Source organism: Thamnophis sirtalis, unplaced genomic scaffold (genome assembly GCF_051295495.1).
Source record: "Thamnophis sirtalis isolate CommonGarterSnake01/CBP01778 unplaced genomic scaffold, rThaSir2_p1.2 scaffold_5, whole genome shotgun sequence".
NCBI lineage: Eukaryota > Metazoa > Chordata > Lepidosauria > Squamata > Natricidae > Thamnophis > Thamnophis sirtalis.
Genome location: NW_028261385.1, coordinates 97615062 through 97633305, shown reverse-complemented (window position 1 = coordinate 97633305; position 18244 = coordinate 97615062). Strand labels below are relative to the sequence as shown.

Below are 18244 nucleotides of genomic sequence, written 5' to 3'. Positions count from 1 at the left end.
CAGAAATGTTGGACTCTATTGTGGTCATACATTGAGGACTACCCATATTGATAGGATATGTTACTTTATCAAAGTAAATAAATCTGTTCAAAGGCATATTTTAAAATTAATAAAAGCAAATTGTTTTTATGCCAATCAGTTCTCTTAAATATTTTCCTGACATTCCATCCAGTTACACTTTAAATTTCTAAACCAGAAAAAGGGCTTAGTTGTGACAGCAACACAAAAAGTTAATAATGGATAAGACAACACCACCACCCCAGAATAAGGAGAATGTGCACGAAATAATATAAAGAAGCATCTGGGAAGAGAACAAGGCAGAAATAGCCCCAGGGAGGAGAGACTCAGATTCTGCCATAACTGTACAACCAACTAGATCCTGTAGGGTGGAAATTCAAAATGATTAGATGTTGAGCAAATTACATCTTGTACTACAGAGAAGGCAGGGGAAGAGTAATTGAAATAAACCAATGCCCACTTTAATATCCCTATTTTTTGACACTGCAATCAAGAAAAGTGGAGCTGTTATATCTAAAGGTACGTGCCATTTCAAAATATTTTAGTACCAGCATTAATACACCTTATCTTACCTAGAAAAAATAATATCTGATTTCTTCTATACTGAAAGGCTGAAGTCTAACTGTTTGCAAAATGGGTAGGAGAGACTGCCAGGTATGAAATTGAACTCAGGAAGCAAAGGCAGGGAAAGAAACAGCTATGGGGGAATGCATATGCCCCCCCCCCAACAATCTCAGATACATCTTTCTGCAGTTATCATCTGTCCTTGCCTCCAGATTAAGTGACAAACGTTTTACACAGCATGAAGCTATAATGACTTTGTTAGCCAAAGAGGAAACAAAATTACTTTTATTCAGGCGCAGTAAAAATTACGTCAAGTAATTTTTGCTTTTGGGTTGGCTATAAGATGATACTACAGTCATGTGATCAAGGGTGAAGACTGGGACTGTTAAAGCATAAGAGTGCAATGATATAAATAGAAAGAAAGTTACAGATTGAAACTAGATTTAGGATGTCCCTGTGAAATCAGAAAGAAAAAAAAGATGCTTTACCTTCTTGTCTTAAGAACGTATTTGAACAATGCTATCAGATATATGGTATATACAATAAAACAACAGTTGCTAGTAGTATAATTTCACATAGCAGATGTAGCTTTGCATGGACATCTTCAGGGCATAGCAAGATAAAATGCAGCTTACATATAAAGAATTTTAGTGCCAATTTTCATTCTCCACCTGAAGCCATACAACTACCATTTCCATTCAGTGACCATGCTTAAATGAGACTAAGGGTTCTGACATGGAACTAGGATTTTCCGCCTTATGTCAGCAAAAGACATCCCATGTAGACATTCTAGTAAATATGGAAGAGCTTTATGAGATCAGCAATTTGCAGGAATCCAACTGGTCCACAGCAGGATCCTTTTTTCCCCCAACTAGTCCAGGGATGTCAAATTCAATTTCATTAAGGGCCACATCAGGACTGTGGTTGACCATTGGGGGGGCATGCATGGCTGACTGGGTGGGCGTGGCCAGCTTGATACTACTCCCCAAATTGCAGTAATGCTGGCATGTTTCCTGTTTGCATTGGGTAGACCAGGGCGAAGCGACGTTTTCCAGGTCAGCCCCACGGGCCAGATCTGGCCTGCGGGCCTTGAGTTTGACACTCCTGCACTAGACAGTGCTGCACCTCTACAACTATTTTCTGTAGAGGAATTGGTCACTTCACTGGAATGGACTGTTTCTTCTAATGAGAATATTGACTTCATGTAAATTTGGCCACTGGTCTATCATGAAGTTAATATTCTGATTAGTAAGCAATAATAAAGAAGGCAAAATTTTATCCGAAACATTTCTTCATTAGGTAGCTGAGTTAAAGGAGCAGTGGAGAATAGTGGTTGCACAGTGTGATTGCAAAACAGTTCTTTTTGTGTGTGAGCATGCATATACTGTGTGCATGCATTTGTGCAGATGGAATGGAATCGGCAATGGAAAAGCTCATTCTATAAAATAAACATACAGATGATTATTCCCATTTCCTGAATTTTTAAAGATTTGACTTCCGCATCAATTTTGAAGAAGTGTGAATCTGAGTATATTTAGTAGAGGAACTTCCTAAAATGTGTTCATAGGAGCAGCTACTTAAAAGGGGGCTGGAATGAATGAACTCATGCCAGATTGAAATAAGATTGCAGTTTTGCAAGCAAGAAAACTTGTTTCAATTTTGTTTTAGTTGGAGGAAGGGTTCGATGCGATTTCTCCGCGGGTGGTTCATGAAGCCAATGAGGAAAGAAGACTCGGACACGAATTTCCTTCGGGACGAAACCGACCCAGAATGAAGTCTGGGGGTCCTTTTTTATTGAGCATACACAAGGGAGGGGTGGATTCACATAGCCAATGGGGACCAATCATGATTGTGCAAGTTTACAGTATATGGTAACTCATTTACTCTCATGTAGACTCGAAGAACACTCATAGTCAATAAACCTTTTATCATCATGCAAACATCCAATGCTTAATTAATGTTTGAGAGTTAAACAGTTGTAACCCCTGATTTAATCAACGCTTAGTTACAAGTCTGTGGTTGCTGATCTGCTTAGTGTTAAGGGTACTGATTTAATCAACGCTTGGAGTTGGACAGTTTGTCTTACTGATCTAATCATATGGCCAATTATTGCTTTTAGTTTACTGATTTAATCATATGGTTAATTATTGCTTCTGTTCTATACGTGTTACAGTATGGCAGATGCATACCTGCACGTATATCGCAACATCTCCTCCTTTTGTTTTAAATTTTGAGGAGTCGGAAGGGAGTATCGTTTTTCTCTGGGTCTTCATCAGAGAATGCTGTTAGTAGGGCTTTGTGTTACGAATCAAAGATTGCTGTGTTAATGTTTTTGCCCTGTGTCATACTTTCTACTGTGGATTGAATGATGATTCGGAGCACTGGGATTAAACAGGGTAAAAGGAGAAACCCTAGGAGCGCCATGCCTGCCATGAAGGTGGCTTGTTTCCAATTGCGAAAAATTCCTCCCAGGAAGCCTGCATCATCCATTAATCCTGTCCACTTTTGCATGGGTACGTGAACCAATTTCTGCAACTGAGATTGGCCACTACCTTGCCAGTTTCATCAATTTGAAGACAGCAATTTGTAAAATTAAATTTCCCACATACTCCCCTTCCTTTTGTTTTTTCTTCAAAACATGTGAGTGGAATGCACATGTGTTTGACAAGAGATTAAAATTGGTCAGATCAGGGAGATCTAATTCTGATGAAAAAACATTGAGAGAGACACTAGAAGGATCTCTTCAGTGGCTCCCAGATAGCTTTCAACCATGAAGGTCTAGCAACCGGGGCACAAATTTCTGGAAAGAAATTTACAGTATCCAATTTTCCATGCCAATTAGTATCAGATATCATTTTCTGTGAGCTTTCAGACAAGCAGAAATCCCAAAAATTAAAAGGGATGGTTCTTCAACCTGCCCTGGCTCTTATTTTAGTGAGGCCAAATTGAGTTTTGCTAAAAATCAACCTACGAAAAACTGTGTGTGGAGGAGATAGTTTCAATCTAATTCTGAATAGGCTCTTCTCTCTCTCTCTCTCTCTCTCTCTATCTCTCTTTCCTGGTGTGTGTGTGTGTGTAGCTGCTTCTACAATACAGAAAATACAGACATTTTAGACAAACTTTCCCTCCCACTAGACATAAATCCAAGGTGTTCAGAATTGCTGTGCTATCATTCTCAAAATACAATTCTTACAGGAATACATTAAAACTGATTACAATATAAATGAGAAAAGAAAGAAACCTAACAATGAATTTCTGTGAAGAAAGCAAAGAAAGAGAACTTTAGGATCAATTTTCACCCTCCCCAATAGTCTTCTGGGGATAGAAGAAAGTCTTTTGGTCTTTACTTCTCCATCTCAGAGTCCATTCTTTCATATCTGCTGGATGGCATTAGGCTTAGCTTGCTGATAAGAGTGGTCAGTCAGGTTTGGTAGTCAGTTCCAGACTTGGCTAAGTTTTTTCTCCTCATGTCAGGTTTTATCAGAATGCAATCGCCAGCAGCCAATTCAAGAGTTAGCAGTCCTTTGTGTCTTAGGTGAAGAAAAAGAGAGGCCAAATATACAGTTCTTTACAGACATATCTTTAGTCCCATGTTGTGGAATCTCACCCATTCTGTCCAAATGTGGAAATCCAAACATTATTCCAGAAGGCAGACAATGTAAATGATGTAAATTTCATGGAACAGGACATTCCCACTGCTTCTATGATTGAAACACTTTTGCAGTAAGATGAGTAAATTTTCAAAAGAGACAACAACTTGTGTTGCAAACAAACAAACAAAATATCATAGGGTAAAGCACCTTGACTCACAAGCTTTTACAAATGCACTCAGGTGTAAAAGAGAAAGGGAAGAAAAATAGCTTTTTTGTTAAAAAAATGCAATTAAAAAAAGAGGTACTTTGAGTCAACGCTCCAAAATATTAGATTCCATTCAGATGGAAGCAAATCCTCATCAAGTATGTTAAAACATTTACAAATGTAAGCAAAATATCTCAAAATCATTTCTGTTTATAGGTTTAATTAAGCATTTTAAACCTCAAAAATTTCCAGAAGGAAAAGAGAAAAAGTCAAAATTGCATTCAGAGCAGAAAAGGAAATGTAACTGCATAACTTTTATAGATGAAAAGATAATAGTAAAAGGTAAAGGTGAAGGAGCAAGTCACCCATTTACTCCAAATTTCTCAGAAGAGAGAGGAAAAAAATAGTTAAAATGAGCAGAAAACTTCAGCCCCCCTTCAATGACCCAAAAAGAATGAGGGAAAAAAAGGGGGGGGATGCAGATGCATTCACAGGTATCTACACAGGTTCCACCACAAAACCGCGATGCCCTTATCCGCGCCGACATAAGTGCGGAGGCAAATCCGCGGCGTCCGAAGCGCTAATAAAAAAACGACCCTACCGCCGCGACAACAGCGCGGTGACAGAAGGGCGTTCTACATGCTTCGTTCTTTGCCTCCAAAGGTAGCCCTCCTCCTCCAGCTGACAGCGGCAGCGGGCACGGGGCAAAGTGGGCTGCCCAGCAGCAGCAGCCCGCGGGAAGGGTCCAGCACAGCCGCGGGGGGCATCAGGAAGCGGAGGAGGACGCGGCGGCGGCTGAGGCTCTCCCGGGCCGGCGAAGCGGGCTTGCCCGGCGGAGGCAGGCTGCCCTCTTCTTCCTCAACAACATCTCCTTGGACGGGCGGCCTCCGCCGCCGGCGCCTCCCCCGCCGGCGCCTCCCCCGGAGGAAGAGGCAGGGCGGGCGGCGGCGGCGGCTGAGGCTCTCCCGGGGCCGGCGAAGTGGGCTTGCCCGGTGGCGGCGGCCGCCCATCCAAGGAGATGTTGTTGAGGAAGAAGTGGGCGGGCTGCCTCCGCCGGGCAAGCCCGCTTCGCCGGCCCCGGGAGAGCTCAGCCGCTGCCGCTGCTGCGTCCTCCTCCGCCGCCAGCGTCGGCGGCCCTGCTGCCCTCCGCGGCTGAGCTGGACCCTTCCCGCGGGCTGCTGCTGCTGGGCAGCCCGCTTTGCCCCGTGCCTGTTGCCGCTGTCAGCTGGAGGAGGAGGGTTACCTTTGGAGGCAAAGAACGAAGCATGTAGAACGCCCTTCTGTCACCGCGCTGTTGTCCCCGCGGTGATGACGCGCGATGATGACGTCGCGACTTTAGTGACGCGATTTAATCTCCGCTATTTTGCGTAGCGCGGTTTTGTCGTGCCACGATCTACACACGCTCACTGAAAAAATGAGCAGACACACACTCTCCCCATTTCTCCTGCTTCCCTCCAAAGAATGACCCAGAGGGAAAAAAAGGGGGGGGGGGTTCACGCAGGCAATCACAGGTCTTTGGATCTCTTCAGTTATCACTTTCGGGGACATATACATTCATACTGCAATCATGCTTGCTCATGCCAACCAATCATAACACACAAGCATACACACACATACCATTAAACAACCTTGCAACTTACTGTTTCTTTATATGAAAGGAATTAAAGTACATTCATACCAACTTTTACCATCGACATACATTTGCACTGCAATCAGGCTGCTTGTGTAAATTAATTTCACATACAAAAATATCCCATTTCATTCTTCTTTCATACAAAGCAGTTATTACAATTATTTCAGGGAGCTGTACATAAGCCAATGAGCTCCATTTTCTATTATTAAGAAATTTCAACTTCCCTCCAGGTCTGAAAATGATTACACACACACATGCACACATACCATGAAACAACACTTTCAGGCCTGGGGGAGGTTCTGTCACTTTAAATCTTCAAATTTCTTTCCTTGGAGAACTTATGGCTCATTCTCCAAGCAATGGGGAAACTCAGAAAGCAGTTTAAATCCCAACTACTCTTCCCTCCCCACAGCTTCAAGCCCAAGCTTATTTATTTATTTATTTAGCTAGCTGATCAAACATCAGTTCAATTCAATTCCACATGTTATTAGATGCACACCTAAGAATTTATTTTTTAACAGACATTACATCAAAGTAATCAAGTCCAATTACCTAGGTCTTCCCATTCAGTCAGGCTTTAATCGCTTTGGGGAAGAAACTCAGGTAGAATTTATCTTCAGTTCATCTGATGGTGGCCAGAAAATCAGCAAACTTGTTACAAAATCTAAATGAAAACTGTCTTCTAGAGGCCAGGTTTCGAGTAGGTTGGCCAGATAAATGTGCAGAGGGTTTTTACATGCACACACAAGGCTACACTCTCCTTCTCCCCCAAAAGAAAAAATCTTTACTCACCTGAAGAGTAAATCTTCCAGGCCTGAAAAACATGAAAACAAGGTTCCCTCCCCCACAGAAAAGGCATTGTTGGGGGATTAAGGGTAAGGGAGGGGCTTGGGGCTGGGTGGGTAGAAAGCTTGCAGGCAGAGTAAAAAAAAAGGTAAAATCATCAGTTACTAAACAGATAAACTGGTAACATTTATGGGGATATCACAGATGCAAAATGGGGTCTGGATTCACATGCTTCAGGAAGGAAATAAACAGGTAAAATCATTTAAACACACGATAGAAGCAAGGATGAAACTTTTCCTGTAAATGAACTTAAAACATTTCCTGGGTTGTTACTTTAAGGCAAAGGGATGGAAGGAAGGAAAAAAAACCTTATCTGTACTCTTTTTTTGGGGGGGGGGGAAACAAACTGAGCGAAGGCTATTTCTGCCAGTTTAGACCTTGAGGGTGCACAAAGACTTAGTCACACATTTACACAAGAACAAGGAGAAAATAAGAAGGGAAAAACAGAACTCTCAGGTTTTCACATCCTACATTCCTAGCACAAATATGTCAAATTAGGGAAGGCACAAATCTTAACAAACAAACCACGTGGTTACATAGAAGACAAAGAGACAAAGAGACAGGAGAAAAAAAAGAAACCTCAACATTTTTCCCTTTTCTTTTAAGTACCTTTATGTAGCCAAATTAGTTTTCCTGTATTATCACAGAACAACAGAAACAACAACAAAAATTTAAACTTTAGAGAATTAAAATTTAAAGGTACTCACCTTCTTTCCAGGCAGCCTTTGAGCTCAAACTCAAAACCCCTTTAAAACCTAGATCCAATGGTTAAGGCCAAGATAAAGTCCACCCTCAGACTCAATGGGGTCTGTGCCAGCATGGGAGGCTTACCTGGGCCATATCCATTTGTTAGGCTAGCTTGGAGTCCCATCTGTGGGTCGCCAATTGTTGAGAGAAATGTCCTTCTGGGTTCAGCTCCAAGTGGGGAAGAAGACACTGGAGACATGGAGGCTGCTTGGAAAGATGGTTTACTGTTGGACAGGACCACATGGCTTGAGCCCTGACCAGAAAAGGTGATCACATGTTTCAATATTGATGGAGAAGAAGAGAGAAGGGAAGAGGAAGGGGCTTGCTAGGCCTTTTTGATAAGTAAACGCCATGTTGTTAAAACGCCCAGAGGGGCTCGGGGTTCCTCATGGAAGTAGGTGCCCAATTTTATCCATAAGGAGAGCTTTAAAGACCCCTTTTTCCGGGTAGATTGGACAATGATTTTAGACATCAGTCAATAAGTCAATTAAATGCTTTTGAGGGGAAAACGGGAAGCGACTTGCCCATCGCTTGAATAATTACACTAGAAAATTTAGATATCCCGAAGCTCATGAAGGTGCGCTTCCTGTTCTTTCGAGAAACCCGATCCCATACTCACGAATTGAGAGGGTGCTCCGTTCGCAGACGGCCGGCCCTGGGTGCGAGGCTTTTCCCGGCCGAGGGTGAGATGAGATGGGCAGCACAGATCATCACGTCGGGGTCACCAGATGCGATTTCTCCGCGGGTGGTTCATGAAGCCAATGAGGAAAGAAGACTCGGACACGAATTTCCTTCGGGACGAAACCGACCCAGAATGAAGTCTGGGGGTCCTTTTTTATTGAGCATACACAAGGGAGGGGTGGATTCACATAGCCAATGGGGACCAATCATGATTGTGCAAGTTTACAGTATATGGTAACTCATTTACTCTCATGTAGACTCGAAGAACACTCATAGTCAATAAACCTTTTATCATCATGCAAACATCCAATGCTTAATTAATGTTTGAGAGTTAAACAGTTGTAACCCCTGATTTAATCAACGCTTAGTTACAAGTCTGTGGTTGCTGATCTGCTTAGTGTTAAGGGTACTGATTTAATCAACGCTTGGAGTTGGACAGTTTGTCTTACTGATCTAATCATATGGCCAATTATTGCTTTTAGTTTACTGATTTAATCATATGGTTAATTATTGCTTCTGTTCTATACGTGTTACAGTATGGCAGATGCATACCTGCACGTATATCGCAACAGTTCATGATGTAGTAAGGTGGGGAGAGAGGAGTATTCTATGTTCCTATTCAAAAAAAAGAGAGAGAACAGAACTGGCATTTAGAGTCTTATCCTTGGATAATGGAAGAACATGGGGAATCACACCTAGAAAACCTCAATTCTTTCAGGGTAGATAACACTTGGAAAACCTTATTCACCTCTACTATTCATAGGAGAAAAAACTATGGCTATTTAGATCTCATCTTCTGGCCAAGACACTGCCAGTAAGAAGAACTTCATTCCTGACAGCCTGGAGAAATTTTCAGAAATTCGGACAAGAGTGCCTATCACTTCTATTGCAAGTTTTCTTTTCTGGGGGTTGGACATCAGGATGTTATTGTTGTTTTTAGTTCTCTCACTAATGCTTAGCAATAAAAGTCTAACAAAGTAGGAAAAAATTAAGTGAGCAATAAAAATGAATATAGAAACCTGCCTCACCAGCCATTCACAGGAGCAATTACGATAGTAGTTTTATTGCTCGTGAAACACACTAGGTGGGACAGTCTACTTCATTTGAAAAAAAGTGTGGACTGCAACAGTGAGAGAGACTTGTCAATGCATAGCAAAGCCAAAATATGGAGCACAGTTCTCTAAACTGGCATTTTTTCCTCTTAACTCGAAGATGGGAAGAAAGCAGATTGGTGAAGGTTTACCTTTTTTTAGTAAACATTCTATCTGACTGGCCATCTCTCTAAAGATAGCCATATGATCAGGAGTGTCTTTGTTCAAGCTTATTGTTACAAAAATAATATCACAATTGTTTTAAATTCATCTAAGCAGTTTTATTAATTGACATGTTTCAAAACTTTCTTTCGCTAATGAAGTGCACAACAGTCTGTGGAATAAATCATTCAGAGTGTACTCAGGGGAAATGTTGATTAAATCTATTATGTTGCACGTTAGACATTACTCTCCTTGTAAAATTAACACGGGATTCTCCTTCATTTGGGGGGGACAAGTTTTGAGGACATGAAATACCATATTCAATTGATTGAAGCAACTATTTCGGCTGAAGAGATGAATTGAATAAGGTGAAGGTAAAGGTTACCCTCGCACATATGTGCTAGTTGTTCCCAACTCTACAGTACACCGGTGCTCATCTCCATTTCAAAGCCAAAGAGCCACTGCTGTCCAAAGATGTCCCCTTGGTTATGTGGCTGGCATGATTAAATGCCAAAGGCACATGGAACGCTGTTACCTTCCCACCAAAGGTGGTCCCTATTTTTCTACTTGCATTTTTTACGTGCTTCTGAAGTATTAGGTTGGAAGAAGCTGGGACAAGTAATGGGAGCTCGCTCTGTTACGCGGTGCTAGGGATTTGAACCGCTGAACTGCCAATCTTCTGATCAATAAACTCAGCATCTTAGCCACTGAGTAACCGTGTCCCTTATGAATTGAATATCTTTTTGTCTTTGAGTTCTAATTTCATGAATGATAGCAAGTCAGAAACTTGTCATGCTTGATTCATATTTGAGAGATGGATGAATTGAATACCATCTCTCAAATTTGAATGAAGCATGACAAATTTCTGATTTGCTGTCATTCATGAAATTAGAATTCAAAGGCAAAAAGAGAGATCTCCCTATAAATTACAATACAGACTTTATTATACCTATTCTAATAAAATTGCCTGAGAAAGCTTCGATAACAAACCTTAATGCATAGGATGTGATGCCATTCGTTCAAGACAGTAACCAAAAAGAAATGTTTTGCACATGAACTCCACTTTTTATTTTAGGAACTAATCAGAGCAGGTGGCCAGTGTTGCAGCAATATAAGTGGAATGGGACCACAAAGTTTGGGTTAGCTTGGGACACTCAAATGGGAAATTGTCCTCTCCCAAATCAACATGTTTACTGCTGAATTTTGTCAGTGTGATCTGGATGTTCTGACATGGACATAAAACAAAATATCTGTAGTCCTCAACTTTTGACAACTGAGCCCAAAATTTCTGTTGCAACGTAAGACAGTTGCTAATTGAGTTTTGCCCTATTTTATTATCTTTCTTGCCACAGTTGTTAAGCTGTTGCGTGAATCTTAACAGGTCCTCCATTGATTTTGCTTGTCAGAGGGTTGCAAAAGATGATCTTACAACCCCGGGACACTGCAACTGTCACACATACATGCTATTTGCCAAGCATCTGAATTTGAATTGAATGGCATTGATTTACAGTAAGTAGTTCTCCTTCCTCCAAGACTGGTTACAATTGGCATTGCTGGGGAAGAAGGTTCCACATCTAGAAATCTGCATTGCAGGGTGGGTTTCACTCTCTCTCCCCTCACTCTTATTCAACATTGATGTGAAGGTGCTGAGTGAAATCATCAGGCTTCAGGCTTAATATCAGTATGCTGGTTTTCAGTTGTGGCTTTGCAGCAGCCTGCCCAAAAGTGATGCTCTCATGGTTATTTCAAATGTCTGGAAGCCGTGGAGATCTGGATGGAGAAGAAAGGGCTTAACACTGGCAAGACTGAATGGCCTTTTTTTTTGTCTATCTTAAAAATCTTGTGGGATGTTTTTGGTTTAAGAGCAGAAATGCCTCTTTATCAACAGGTAAAGATAATTTACGGCTGCCTCAGGCATGGTTTGTGATTAAGATAAAAGCTACAATGTGCAGGACAAAAAGCAGAGTTGCCAGATGTTTGCCTAGTGTTTATATGCACCTTGGCAAAAGCTCATTGGCAACACCTCCTTGTTGAACACAGGTAATCCTTGATTTACAACAGTTCATTTAATGACCATTCAAAATTGCAATTTTTCACATTTATGACCATTGCAGCATCCTCATAGTCACATGGTCAAAATTCAGGCGCTTGGCCACTGGGTTCATATATATGACTGTTGCAGTGTCCCTTTTTGCGACCTCCTGACAAGCAAAGGCAATGGGGAAGCCAGATTTACTTAACAACCATGTCAATAACTTTAACAACCGCAGTGATTCACTTAACAACTGTGGCAAGAAGGGTCGTAAAATGAGGCAAAAATCATTTAACAAATGTCTTGCTTAGTAACAGAAATCTTGGGCTCGATTGTGGTCTTATGTCAAGGATTACCTGTATAAGTAGCCTAGTTCCTATTTCCCCCACTGCATTTCCTTTCTAGTGGCTCTGTATTTGTAACAGAAAGGGATTTTTTTCCAAAGCAGAAAAAGCATTTTCTCAAAATGAGGATGAAAGCAGGAAGGCCGTTAAGACGAAGAAACTACAAGATTAGGGTCACTCTGTTCTTTTTTTCCTGCTAAACAAAACCATAGCTGCTTGGTCCTCACGACCTACTACAAGTAGTCCTTGACGTATGACCACGATTTAGCCCAAAATTTCTGTTGAGAAGTGTGTTTTATGATCTTTTTTGCCACAGTTGTGAAATGAATCTGGGTTCCCCATTGATTTTGCTTGTCAGGGCGCAAAAGATGATCCCATAACCTTGGGACACTGCAACCGTCATAAATGCGAATCAGTTGTCTAGCCTCTGAATTTTGATCCCATGATTAAAGGGATGCTACAATGAATGGTCATAACTGTGAAAAAGTCACATTTTTCAGTTCCCTTTGAACGATCACTAAAAAAAGTTGCAAGTCGAGGATTACCTGTAGTTGCGCGCACTTTTACTTCACCGGTTTATCAGGTCGTCCATCGGACTGCCGCTGTGTAAGAAAGTTGGGAGGGGGGAGAGGCACCTTTCAGCCCCTGGTTTTCAGGTGAATCTGGTAGCCTGCGCGAATTAGCCGCAGTGCAACGTCGGGGAGCAATAAAAGTTTCGCAGCGAGATTTCGCTTCGGTTTCTCTTATCGGCTTTCCTTCGGGCTGATCTCAACGCGAAGCCCCGTTTTATTCGGGGGAGAAGGGAGAGAGGCGAGTAAAGGAGGAAGACGGAACCAGGCGACGCGGCTCCGTCGCTCCGCCCTCCGCTGCTGCTGAGCCGAGAGGGCCGCGTGTGGCCGCCGCAGCCACAGCCAAGAAAGGCGGAGTAGCGGGAGCTGCTACTAGGGCGAGGCATTTTGACATCAGTTCCTCTGGCTGCAAGGAGCGAAAAAAAAAGAGTTTTCTCTCCCTTTAAAAGCCGCAAGTCGAAAGCGCCGAGCCCCGGGCAAGGGTTGCCTCAGGGGCGGAAGATGGAGAGCTGGAGCCGGGCGTGAAAAACTCGCTTGCAGCCTTCGCCGCGCTGGGAAGCGGGAGCTGGCGGCCGGGACCGCATCGTTTCCTCTCTCTGGAAGCCAGACAGAGCTGGGGACTGGCGGTGGCGGCCGCCGTAGCGGCCCCGGCCCCTCCAAACCCGCCGCCGTCCCGCCCAGCATGAGCGGCGGCGGCGGCGGGCGCACTGGCGCCCGCGTGGCTGTGAAGATGGAAATAGCACCTTACTACAGCGAAGAAGGCTTGGAGCTGCTCCCGGACTTCGTGCAGCTGCCGGGTTTCGGTGGCGGGCCCGGACCCGGAGGAGCGACGGGACTTGAACCGCCTGAGGAAAGCGGGGCGGTTCAACAGCGCAAGTTGCTCCTTGTCGGGAAGCCACCGCCGCCTCCGCCTCCTCCTCCTCCTCGGGATTTGGGGGCGGCCTCCCCGGGTAATGCCACCTTGCCCCCGGCCGGGCCGTTCTTGCGTCCCCGCGGCATCCCCAGCAGCGCCGTGCACCGCCTCATTCAGGAGACCACCGTCGGCGCCGGCCCTGAGGTGGGCCCAGCCGTTTTACAGCCTTTGCTGAAGCTGCCTGCGGCCGCCGACTTGGAACAATTGCTGATCCAAGCGGGGAGCCCGGGCCTCGCCGGCCCATCCAGCCCCACTGGCGGAGGGCCCTCGGTGGCGACGACCGGCGGAGCGCCCTTCTTGTACCGGTCTCCGCAACCCTCGGTTCCGCCGCAGGCGGTGACGCAGGAGCAGGAGGGCTTCGCCGACGGCTTCGTGAAAGCTCTGGCCGACTTGCACAAACAGAACCAGCTGCTCGGGGTGTCCCCGGCGCCTCTCTCGCCTACCCAGCACCCGGGAGGCCCCTGCTGCCCGACCAACAGGCAGGATCCCCCCGCCGTCTACACCACCTTAGGCAACTTCAACCCGGCCAGCCCATCGGCCGGCGGCGCTTTTTTCACTTCCCAGGCTGTGGCTCGTTTGCCGGTGCCAGGCTCGACTGGCAGGGCTTTGGAAGAGCCGCAGACTGTGCCGGAAGCGCCTGTAATAGTGTCAGCTCCGCCGCCGCCCCCTTCGGGTCTTTCGTCCGGGGACTCCCCTCCGCCGCCTTCCTCCTTGTCCCCTCTGGACGCAGAGAGCCAAGAGCGCCTGAAAGCCGAGCGCAAAAGGCTGCGTAACCGTATCGCGGCTTCCAAGTGCCGCCGGCGCAAGCTGGAGCGCATCGCCCGCTTGGAGGAGAAAGTCAAAGCGCTCAAAGGCCAAAACGCCGAGTTGGCCGCCACCGCCAGCCTCCTCCGCGCCCAGGTCACCCAGTTGCAAGGTCGGGTCCGGAGCCACCTCTCCAGTGGCTGTCACATCAACGCCGCTGCCCCCGCCCCCGCGCAGACCTTGGCAGTTGGGGGTCAACCCCCCGGCAGGGAGGCACCCACAGAGCCGGAGACCGGTGCTTGCTGAAAGCGTGTGACTCCCGGAAGAAGGAGAGACTCACCAGTGCGCCCAACTTTGCCATGCATGCACGGCAGAAAGTTGATTAGACCTTGATCATGGTCTTGGGAAGGGCCATGGAAGCCCTGCCTTCGGTTTCACATCCTTTGGCTTCTGCAGAGTAGTCTTCATTCATCTGAAGTAGGCAGGGAAAGGTTCGGCTTCTGGGAGACCATGCAGGTATCTTAAACCAGTTTCTGATAGAAGTCGGAAGAGCCAGAGAAGAACTTGGTATAATGGCAGAAAGAGAAATATGCCAGAAAGAATATCCCATGGAACAGAGTAGGACTTGACAGTGTTAGTCTTTCTAGAAACAACTTCTTAAAAATAACAACTGTCATTCTTAACTAAAGGTTGGCAGCTTCAAGCATCTCCAACAACTAGCAGGTTTCCTGCCAACCACCTAAGTAATGAAAGTATTACTGAAATTGGTAATAAGCAGCTGGAAGTAATGCTCTTGGGTTCTTTTCAAGAGCACAAAAAATGCAAAACCTTCAGAGGGAAAGAGGAAAGTGTCAAGCTTCTCCAGTTGAAACCCCTCTGACTACCTTCAGCCTGTGAAGAAGTCTGGGGCTGGGTTGTTCCTTGGTTTTCTGGAAGCTACAGCTTATTTTTCTAGCTTTCTTGTCCTGCTTAAAACGAAGAACCAGAGCTTTGCTGACTAAATGTAAAAATATGTCTTGTTGCTGGAAATCCAAAGGTCTCTTCAAAGATCATACTTGTGGACAAAGGTTATCTTTGTGGAAGACTTTTATATGTTCTAAAGATTCTTAAATTTTATTTTTATTCTGTGGTTGAAGGTCACTGAGTGCAACATGTATTAGCATTTCTGCAAAAAGGAAAAAAAAGTTACCAAGGATGGTTAAAGACACTCTAATGTGTTTTGCTGAAGGTGTATTTACAGCTTTCTAATGAACAGTGTGGATTTTCTAAGATGGGATAGTAAGGGAATAGTAAATATGTTTGTATATCATGCATATTGCTAGTTATTTCAGTAGATAAAACATATTTTTAAGAGAGAGCAGCTCTAGAATTTGCCAGTAGATAGATTTGTGAAATGTTTTTCAACATTTAGAAGACTTGTGCAAAGTTAAGTGAATTTTGTGTACAGATTATTTGTTATTTTCTTCCTGTAGAGGTTCTCTAGATTTGCTAAACGCTTGAGAGACACTACATTTATATGTTTAGGAAGTACTACGGAGTATGTGGCTGAGCAAATTTTTCTTGATGAACAAAAGAAAACAGTCACAAACCGTAATTTGTCGCTATGAAAATGTTGCCATTGAAGCTAATTTCACATTTCTGATGCTGGAGATTTAGCCTACTATGCCACATAAAATATTTATTTAAAAAGCAGATTTTAAGAAAATGCTTTTCACCCCTAGATCTATGAGCTCTATATTATTTCTTGTGCCAGCACAAAGTAGGGGTATGGGTGCATTTATTTATTAAAACTATAGGATATCTGTTTATTTTTATAACATGCAAGAGGATAAAAGAAATCTTTTTGAAGAAAAATATCAAATGTTTTATCTTTTACAGTATACATTCCAGCTGTAATTGTTCTCGGTATGATCACAACTATAGTGCTATACAGAGAAAAAAATTGGATTAAAAAAAGATAAATTAGTTAATTCAACTATGTTTTGAATAATTCATGAAAAAATTAATAGAAATGTAGATAGCCATATATTTTTAGAAGAACTATGTGTAAGCTATTTTATTCTCAGGATGGAAGGTGGCAAGTAAATTTATAAGCTGAGTTTGAAAGGTTTATTGAGTTTTATTTTAAAATGGGATCAGAAATAAACATTGTTTTTTGCTTCTTTTTTAAGGGTTTTGATGGTTTTATTGGTATTTTGTGAGCTTTATTAGTAACTCCACCAAACTGTTTATCATGGATGACAGCCCTACCTACCAACATATTTCATTGTATAAGTTCAGAGAATAGTTTTTACCCTTCTCCAAATGCAGTTTTCTTACGTCCTGTGGTTTTATTTTCTGATTCAGCTACAACTTTCCATGCAGTAAAAACCCTTGCCTGGATATTTGCCAGGAAAGTATTGTGTCAAAAACATACTAGGGCACAGTTGATTTTTCTTTCATGCAGTAGTATTGACATAACCTGCTTGACTGATAGGTTGATGTTTATCCTAGACTTAGATGGATACCTATGAAGGAGTCAGATTTTCAGAAAAAATGGCAATTAAGAGCTTTTGATTTGGAATCCTATCACTGCAATCTTGGCATTTTAGGAGTAGAGGGAGAACTGGTGAAGGAAACTTACATTAATTTGATTAAACCATCTTGCACTGATTGACAAAGATACTTTCATAATATATTCTTTATCTTTTCCCTGTATGCGATTATTTTTTTCTTGTTTGGAATGCACATCTATACTAGTATTTTCAGTCAACATTAGTATGAATAATTTTCTTTCCAATTTTGTTAACAGTTAAAAATCAGATATTTTCAAATGTTCTCTAGACGATGTAATACTGAAATAGGAGAATTTCTCAGGTAAGTTCTGTACTGGAATATTGTGTTTTGGAAATGGAGCTTAGAGAAATCATTATTCCTACTTCAAAAACAGCATCCTATTTCTTAATTTTTTCAAAAAAAGACACATCATAACTGGTGCCTTCCCTTGGCACGCAGATCATTCATTATCTTGTTAATGCTGTATGTATGTTGTAACAGTTTTTGCCAAAAACATGACGTGCTTGAAATATTTGCAGTATTCTAAATTGTTTGCCTTTTTCTAGCCTATTTGGCAAATATTGCCAATGTATGCAGTTTTTGAAGCTTTTTTCCGTGATAATTTCTCTGAATACCATGTATTTTGGACACAATTTCCGGATATTTTTAATATTGTATTTTTTTCCATGTACTAACCAATCTGCCAGTGTCTTTGAAATCCTGTTTACATGCTGCATCATTTGTTGGTTGACTATCCATTATTGCTGATGACCTGGGAACATACTTATTCCCAAGGGAAGAAATTTCATCCTTACTTTTTTCTCATCTGTTCTGATTACTGTGGGGGTTGCTGTTGTTGTTTTGCATGTGCCTCTAAACTACTCTTAGAGATCTATTAGATTTGTTTTTATACACTTTGTCTCTTGCACTTTAAGTAATTTTAAAAACAACCCATTCCCCCAAATTCTAGACTAAATGGTACTCACCTGTCTTAAGGTGAATTAGGCAAATAACCCATTCTAATATTGTTGATGGTTCAGATGATGTCCATTGACCTAAAATCAAGAGATAAAATCTTGTTACAAGAAAAAAAGATGTCTTTGCAGGATTTGAGAACTTATCGTTGAGTTTTAACGAGAAGAGTTGTTTGGCAGCTGGTTTTCTTGTGCACTTCTCCAGTTCATGTGAATACTCAGGTGATTGTATGGCTCAAAAGGCTGACTAATTTTGTTGCTAACTTGGTGAGTAGTGATGTATCACAACTCTTTTCCAATGGTTCTTTTTTAACTTACCAATGGAATCACTTTTTGTTCTATTTGGAATGCTTGTCATTGATAGAAATGTACATTCAGGTGTGGACTTACTCTGAAAACACCATTCATTATTATAGGTTTTGTAGGGATTGATGTAAAACCCTGCATGTTTTCACAGCAGGATTTTTATTCATTCTAAGAAAATCGTTGTTGGCTTTATGAGAACTCGACTGTTAGCCTGAAAATTTCGATTCAATGGTTTTTTTCCCCATTAGAAATGTTAGTGGGCCATTGGCTTTAATTATGATAGTGTA

General features: G+C 42.7%; 1 protein-coding gene across 1 annotated transcript; it reads left to right on the top strand.

The window, feature by feature from the left end:
* Positions 1-12909: 12909 nt before the first annotated feature.
* LOC106545250 (transcription factor Jun-like) lies at positions 12910-17485 on the top strand. The gene has a single exon (XM_014061748.2). It carries the CDS (start codon positions 13168-13170, stop codon positions 14446-14448), a length of 1281 nt encoding a protein of 426 aa, XP_013917223.1. The 5' UTR covers positions 12910-13167; the 3' UTR covers positions 14449-17485.
* The last annotated feature ends 759 nt before the right edge of the window (positions 17486-18244 follow it).